Raw genomic sequence first — 8320 nt, 5'->3', positions numbered from 1 at the left:
CAAAGTCAAGTACATGCAAGTTCAATTGACCTACGGTTCTTTTGTGTCTCCAGAGACTAGTTTATAGTGTTTATCTTCTTTGTCAAATTGGATCTCATCGATTTCCTTCTGTTCTTTATCGTCTGAAGCTTGTTTTGACCAGGAACACCGCCGGCGTAATCGCTCAAATAGCTTTGAAGGTTCCGTTCACTTGCAGCGAGTGGCGTCGCTTGACAGTTTTCTTCCTCTGCCGCTGATAATTCCTCGTGCGATTTTGTCGACTCTTCCGCCATTATTCGATTCCACGCTTCTTTAATCCAGCGCCGATGCTATTTCCTAATATATAGATTTAACCAACTTAAGGCGAAAATAGGAGCTCCCGTTTCTAACCTTAGAAAACAATATATACTGTACATGGAAATAATTATGCTTCTGCACAAAGTACAAAATTAATCGTCATCAGTGCTTACAGCCAAGCTGGGCGGAGTTGCCCGAGGCTTCACAACAAATTATCGAAAAACAATAAAATCATCTCTCCATCAGTCAAACCTTAGCCACTGATAAGTTTCTCCATTTAAAACCTTACCGGAAACTACCAGCATCTGATCATCTTTCAGCACTCTTCGAAGACATTGCATCTAAGAAACACCGACTGCCAATGCCGCCAATTAATCCCAGTGCGCTCTTGGATATCATTAAAAGTACTACCACCAAGTACTGTGACTTAGATGTACCGCCGGCCTCAGTTAAGAAAAAAAATTCGCTACCCCCTCGCTACCACTCTATTTTCTACAGATATAGTATTACGGTTATTACGATCAACTGGTTATCATCTTACCTCTCAACCGTAAGCAGTACATGACCTTCCACCCACACCGCGGTCAAACGTCTGAGCATGCGCGAGAAATTGTATTGGAGGCAACTCTGTCTATTTCAACAAAGGAGACTAATGTCACGCATGCGCATTATCAATGGCAAATTCAATTTTATTTGCATTGTGATTGGTTGAAAACCTTCGAGACAGTCTTAGAACGCGGGACGAAAAGATGTCGACGCTGTCGCTAGTTGTAGTTTTTATCGCATTCACTTTCAATGCTATTCATGCGCTTGTGGTACAAATACTGAAAGAAGATGGACAAAAGATAGAAAGACCTCGGCAATTCCCTCTACATGGGAAAGTCCTTTATTTCGGATGAAACGAAAGATGCTTAGATCGCCTGTTTTAGAATGCTGCGGTGTGCTCAGGCTTGTCAAAGAATTGCGCGAAGTTGGAAACATTTTGCCTTATTTGCAACGGGTATGGTCATGATTGAATGTGCAAATCACAATAATGGATGTTGTCGAGTATTAAAGTAACTGGAACCGGCATTAAAGTTTTCTGTTGTGGTTTTTTCACGAGGATACCCGCGCTTGAAGTGAATGCAAAACAAATTTGCCAGTTTGACGGGATTTGCTTGTGGTGCGTCACTGTTAAATGAGCTGGTAATCCGTTCAAAGGATTTCACAGCTTAACAGAAAAGTATGACAGAAGACTTTCGTTTGTTCTCTCTTTGAAGCGAAGACATTCTATCCGGACGAAAGAGTCACTTTGCAAAATGTCAATCGGTTTATAGCTTTTTCTGTTTAAACTGAACTCTTTCGTTAACAGTACAGGACTTTTGTCTCTGACGTTCGTCCACGAAAAGCCGTCAACAGGTGAAAGTTTGTGAGCCAAAGAAAAGGTTTGACAAGTGATATTTCCGGTAAAAGTGGCACAGCGAATACTGAACCCCGAAGTTTTCGACTCCTTCGGGTACCAAAGTGCTTTTCCTTGTCAAAGAAACAGTCCTTGTTTTTTCCACCATCAAGTCTTATTTTTTCTGGACCAAGGCATGGAAAGTCTCTGTATTGTTAATGTATGATTTTCACATCTTCTGAACATTTTTTCGTCTCCTCTCCTCTTGAAATGTGAAATAAAACCGTGTATGCTTGACGCGCAACTGAAATTTTCTTTCCCCAAATCAGACAATGGTGTCAGTGTTAACGTTACTTTCGGTCAAATCTCTGCAAATATGTCTTCGTCCAGCGATCGCCATTAGTATGGAAAGCACATATTTGTGATGAATCGAACTGCTTTGAAAGTTTTCCTTCAAAAGTGGCAGGGCGCACGAAAATGCTCTATGAAAGTAAACTAATTTCCAACGAAACTTGGCACTTTGAGATGCGATGATTCAACTCTGGGCCAAATTATCAAGATGCAATGACATTATTGAATGCAATATAATGCAAATAAGACTCTTGCTTTTATTACAATAAATATCAGCTATTCCCAGCTATTAAAAATTGCACTGAATTGCATAAAAAAAGTTCTGTTAATTAATAATATTTACAAATAAAATACCACAACTCTGCACTGCACTTTTCGATTTGATAAATTTCTTAATTAAATTTGAGGGAAACCGTAATAATTGTGACTTTAAAGATATTTTCAAACTGTACATTAAAATTTACATGATAAGTAATAATTGTACATTATATTAATTTTATACATAATGATTTACATGATAAGTAATTATACATTAAGTTAAATTTGTAAATAATGTATATCTTAAAATGTTCATTCTCTTTTGTACATTTTCATCCTGATTTAGATAACTTTACATTATTCTCTGCAGCGAGATAGTAACTTACCAGAAAGTGAGCAATGATTATATTAAAATGAACATGAAATGCTCACATTAAAATTAATAACTAGCTAATATTGTGTCAGAGTTCTGTCACAGCATCTGCTTTGCCTTGAATTGCCCTTTTAAATTTGGTTTATGTATTTCCACACATACCCACATTTAATTTACAATTTTAATTGTGCATTTAAAGTGGGATGTAATTTACATCTACAAATGGTCAAATGAAATTGTTTCCTCCCCAAATAGAACTATTAAATTCACAAAAAGTCTGATGGCAGTGACCACATCATTCCTCACTATTGTATAGATTTTTATGGCCTTTGAGGTGTGAATGGGTTAATTATTGAATCATTTCAGGATTTTTTTTATCACATATGCCTTCAATCATGATCACTTTATATTTTGGTTTCATTAAATGACAATACATTGCATATTTAAATTAGTGTATCTTTGGACGAATACATAGATTATTCATGTACTAGCCCTGCACACAAAGATTCATCAAAATGCGAATTTTCTTGGAATTTTATCATTTTACAAGAAGTCCACATCTACATGTATGATCATGACTGTGGCAAAATTACTGTACAATGAATTAACGTCAAAGGAATGATCTCGAAAACACAAGTGTCATAGAAATGTTACTAACAGAGTAGCCACAAGCAATTTAAATCACTTAAATATGAGAGCTCAGTATGCATCGATGGTGGATTCATAAATAATAATTATTATCCACACATGCCTGTCTTGGAAATTACAGTGCGACGCGCCTTACTGTGGCCACCCAACAAACTTTCACATTTGACAATAGACCCATATCACTCAATGTCCAAACAAAAGATTTTGCCAGTCGAACCTCTCATTCAATGTGAGGCTGGACGGGCAAAGACAATGCAAAGACAAAGCCTTTATTCCCCAAGGACTCCAAAATGGCCGCTGAGTGATAAAGGTGAATTACGTGTAAGTACGTCAACTCAAACAGCCCATTCAATGGTGTTCAACTACAACCATGTGAACTTTGCAAGGAGGGGTGACTGTCAATCAAATTCGCTCACCCTGATTGGCGTATAAGCTTTAAAAATTTTTGTTGGGTGGCCACAGTAAGGTGCGTCGCACTGTAAAATACACAAAGATGGACTGCATTTTTCAATGAATGATCACTGCTGAGTTACAGTACCTACTACTAACAAATTATTGTTATGCCTTAGTCAGCAGTAAATAATTTGTGCATGAGAAAGACAGGAAGCAACAACAGACTGCAAGCAATTTTACTGACCCAACATGCATTGTGAAACCTCAAGTTAATACCAATGCAATGTAGACCTTAATGCTATTTATAAGCTCATCTTTGGATACTGTTAGGAGAAACTTTGAACAATATTTGTTAGAACATGGAGTAAAGTACACATTTATACAGAGAAAGAGAGTAGGGACATACAGAGGTCCTTTTATTTTTCAAGTCTTACCACCCAAACATGAGCATTGGGAGCACAAGAAAAGAGATTGACACTTCTTGTTCAAATACTCACTACACTAGGTTGGTTTTTGAGAAGAGGGGAAACTGGAGTACCCAGAGTAGAGAACCAACAAACACAACCCACATGTGAATCTGGGCCACATTGGTGGGAGATGAGTGCTCTCACCAATGCACTATCCCTGATCAAGTCATCATGGAATATATGATTATCATTACCTGCCCAATCTATACTGATGGAAGAAAAATATTGACCTTAGCATAATTCAACAACAGTCATATCAAAAGGGGTGGGATCAGATGTCCAATCTCTCTTGGCCATATACTCAATATAGAGAGCCATTTGATGGACCTTTTGGGGACCTGCAGAAGCAATTATTCCACCTGTATTGCAATGGATGTGACTTTCCATGAGGAGACACTCGCCATCTCTGCCAACAAGCAAAAGCATTGTTTTATCAGGAGGCAAGATCAACACTGCAGCAAGCTTTGAATGTTGTGGTTTTGAAATAAGATTTTGTAGTATACCTGCAAATGAAGTAAAATCATTAAACTGATACTCATCCCCACATTTGACAACCCCTGAAAATCCAAGTTGTGGGTGATTGACTATTTCAGGAACACTATATGTGGCTTGTGGATTACCAATACCATTGTAGGAATGATTGCCATAAATCATCAGCTGTTTAAACATGCTAACAAATTCTAAGGGCAATCTGAGAGGAGAAGGTAGAATCCAGTTAGTTGATGGCATTAGAAAATTAACAGCCCCATACACAGAGATAATGGTACACGCATTACTACCACTTTGCCCAGGGGTAACAGTTGATTGTGAAAAAGAAAGGAGCCACTCAGTGACATCTGGGTTAACACGTGTTTCCCTGATAATAGGTGCCTGTGGAAGCAAAGGCAGAGATGGGTTACTGTTTGTTTGTGACTGTCTCTGCCTGTCACACCACTCACATACACAAGATAACCTACGACCTTCTCTAGAGCATATCTGAGAAGGGCAAACTGAGCACTTACCTAACGATCCCTGTGAAACTGGCCTCTGATGGCCTAGCCTTAGATGACCACAGGTACTGCAGTGGGGTGCCCTTCTCTGTGATGATGAAGTTGGTGGCATTATTGTTGATGGAACGGGGCCCCTGGCTGAAGGCAATGGTTGAACAGGTGGTGCTGCAACAGAAAGAGTCATAATCTGGATTGTCAAGTTCTGAACAACTTGCTCAACATTGCCATCAATTGAACTTGTAAGTGGCTCATCATCATTATCATCATCAGAGGTTCTTGACTCTACTGTGTCTTCACCCCCCTCATTTGCAAGACCATCAGTAGCGGTGGCATTTTGTCGTGTGTGGATGGTCTGGTTAGCAACTGCACCTAAGGATTTAATGGCATCTTCAATACCCTTAGAGCAAATTGGGCAAACAGTAACAACAGTTAAACAGCACAAATGAAACGAATGCCAACAACCTTCAAAGATCTTCCATGGAGAATTGCTGGAAATGGAGCAGCCGGAAAGATCACATCGTCTTTCTTGGTCAGGACATGGTTGGAATTGAAATCCCAAGGGAAGACAATCCTTCTTCATTGGTGTGTCTCCAAACAAAGCTGGGACATGCCACATATCCTTCCTTTGCCCTGGCATCCGTGGTAGGAGATGGGCTACCCCATGTGAATTTGCAATGGCAGTTAAAATTGTGACAATTGAAGATGCAACTCTGGAGAACAAATTAAGAAGTTGACGGCGGCTAAAAGTATAATTCTTGTTGGCAGCGCGGAAGTTAGCTTGCCTTTCCCCTGATGCAAAAAGGGAAAATAATTTTTGTTGGAGCTGGTCAACAGAATCTGAAGGATTTGTTGATTTTCTTGCAAGGCTGTGGACAAATTCAACAAAATACTCATCAATGACACCAAGAGAAGCTGTAAAGAAATTATAAATATCATTGAATCCACTTGTTTGCCAAACAAGAATGTTACTCAGCCAGAACAAGGGTGCCTTGTTATAGTTTTTCCTGTGAAAGCAGAAAAACATGATCCAAAGCCTGAAAACTGAAAGGTAATAATCATCAAATCGGTTCAACTTGAACAAAACATTGTAACTGCAAAGTGTCAAAGGAATATAGTTATCCAAGAGATTAATCAAAATACCATACTGGACATCTTTGACCTGACAAAAAACGGATTTAACAACATTTCGTACTAAAGTCCAGCCACCATATATCAACTCTAACAAAAACTGAATGTGCCAGGGCTTCGGCTTGTCTGCAAGTTTCCTGCCTGGAAAAACAGATTCATAAACAAGACGCATGAATGGCATATATATGCTAAAACAATATCTTCATCGGCATTAAGGTCTACGTGCAATGGACTCAATGTGGCAACAACTGAGGCAAGCGGATGATGATGGGAACCCTGGGATGCATTGCTTGCAGTTGTTGCTTCATTGGCTTTCTCATACCCAATTTTCGTCGGAAAATATTGGCCAGGCCAGTCAGCTGGCATTAAAACAACAAACCTAGAGAGATACTCTTTCATGTTAGTTTTTAAAACAATATTAAAAGTATCCTCATAATTCGTCTTGCTCTTCAAAGGTAACTTAACAAAATCAATTAAATAAACATCCTTGAAAGACCGCAGAGAACGAATGAACATCTTGGTAGACATGAGATTCCATCTGCTGCCTACCCATGACTGGATCAAAGGAATAAGAGGTGAACTCTGGCATTGATGAGGAAGATGTAAAATTACAAACTTGACTTAAAAACTGGACAGAACATAACTGGTTTATGAGAAGATCAACATCAATGCCATTAGGATTATGAATTAAATTAACTGAGTTGAACTCAATGGCAGGTGCTTCTTTGACAATTTTGATGATGATGGTGCACATGTGATCCACTTGGCAAGTAGCACTTGCATCTTGAGGTCGTCTGATGGTGTGTATATTGTGGTAGTCATCTATCATCAGCCAAATGGCACACTTCTTGTTGATAGCTTCTTGAATTGCGTTGTTGCACAAATTGAAATTCTCCTTCGCCATGGCTGCTCGATTTCTGGTAATGGTCCTGCTAGAAACACTGGTTCCAAGTTGACGCTGTGTTTCGATTCCAGGTTGTGACAAATTACAAAACTTAAGAAATAAACCATTGTCCTCTTGAAAAAAATTACACTTTTGCGAATAACCGAAACATAACTGATACAAAATAACAACTGTGCGTTTACGGTTTAAAAGATTTCTCTCCTCAGAATGGCGGGAAGAGGTCATGCAAGACAAAATAAAATTGAAAACATTTGTGGCACCAGCCTGGGAACAAAACATAAAAAATTCATTTGGCTCATAAATAGGGGTATTCTTGTCCTTCCCACAGTGTGCTTGCAAGGCATCTTGAAGCCTTCTAATTTCTTGGGCAAACTTTTCACCTATACCAGATAAGAACAAAAGCCAATCATCAAATAAGGTAATATGCAGTTACTTGAATTTTCTATGTCATCATCATTAATATATTATTACAAGTATTTCTTCACTGACCATGAAACTTAAATTATGGTGCGGCACTAATGAAGTGCTTCAGATAAGCTACATAAAGCTACGTAGTTTAAAGCCAATGTACATCTGCCGAAGACGTAACAGTTGGAGTACAGTCATTAAACAAAGTGGCAACGCATGAAGTCCTGATCCACTATTTACAAGTACCTCAAAGAAAAACGATGCATCTTAACGTTCCCTTTGAAAACTTCCCCTCACATTGAACTAAAGAGTAACGGGATACAAAAGTTAATTATAAAAGTTACAACCCTTTTTATCAGATAAAATAAACTTACCCGTAACTTGGAGAAAGTCCTTATCTAAACTTGGAGGTGGTGCGACCCGTAATTCATTTTCTGCCGACGTATCTGTTGAAATAAAATTGAAAACAGATGTTCCCTAGGACGTCTGATAACACTAAACGATGACAGACAGAATGCGAAGGAATAGACATACCTCCTTCCACTGATTCGCCTTGTGCAGCTGCATTCAAGTTGGCATTGGAATGAAGAGAGGAATTTCTTGTAGCGTGATAACATTTCCTACAAATAGACTTCCCTTCCCAAGAAAGAAATCTGGTCTTTGATCGCGTCTTTTCGCATTTAGCGCACTTATTGCGATACATTTAAGCTTACTTAGTAAACATTTACTCTTTATTCAAGAATACTC

General features: G+C 38.7%; 2 protein-coding genes across 3 annotated transcripts in view; both read right to left on the bottom strand.

Moving 5' to 3' along the window:
- Positions 1–947: 947 nt before the first annotated feature.
- On the bottom strand, positions 948–5877 carry LOC138036665 (uncharacterized). 2 transcript variants are annotated; one of them, XM_068882785.1, is made up of 2 exons: positions 5146–5877; positions 948–4647 (listed from the first exon to the last, which is right to left on the bottom strand). In XM_068882785.1, the coding sequence occupies exons 1-2, from the start codon at positions 5768–5770 to the stop codon at positions 4376–4378; spliced, it is 897 nt and encodes a 298-aa protein (XP_068738886.1). In that variant the 5' UTR covers positions 5771–5877; the 3' UTR covers positions 948–4375. The 2 variants fall into 2 exon arrangements, with proteins under 2 accessions (XP_068738886.1, XP_068738885.1); XM_068882784.1 differs by having other exon boundaries at positions 948–5502; positions 5596–5877.
- An 853-nt stretch (positions 5878–6730) lies between these two features.
- The window catches only part of LOC138036708 (uncharacterized), a 1768-nt gene continuing 178 nt past the window's right edge, over positions 6731–8320 (bottom strand). Inside the window, exons 1-3 of the mRNA XM_068882818.1 lie at positions 8108–8320; positions 7948–8019; positions 6731–7545 (exon numbers count right to left, since the gene is read on the bottom strand). The exon at positions 8108–8320 is cut by the window's right edge and continues 178 nt beyond it. Coding sequence (XP_068738919.1) covers positions 6731–7545; positions 7948–8019; positions 8108–8276 — 1056 coding nt within the window. The 5' untranslated portion in view covers positions 8277–8320. The remainder of the gene's footprint in view (positions 7546–7947; positions 8020–8107) is intronic.

The sequence above is a fragment of the Montipora capricornis genome, unplaced genomic scaffold (genome assembly GCF_036669925.1).
Source record: "Montipora capricornis isolate CH-2021 unplaced genomic scaffold, ASM3666992v2 scaffold_496, whole genome shotgun sequence".
In the NCBI taxonomy this organism is placed as follows: domain Eukaryota; kingdom Metazoa; phylum Cnidaria; class Anthozoa; order Scleractinia; family Acroporidae; genus Montipora; species Montipora capricornis.
This window is presented reverse-complemented; position numbering and strand designations above follow the sequence as displayed.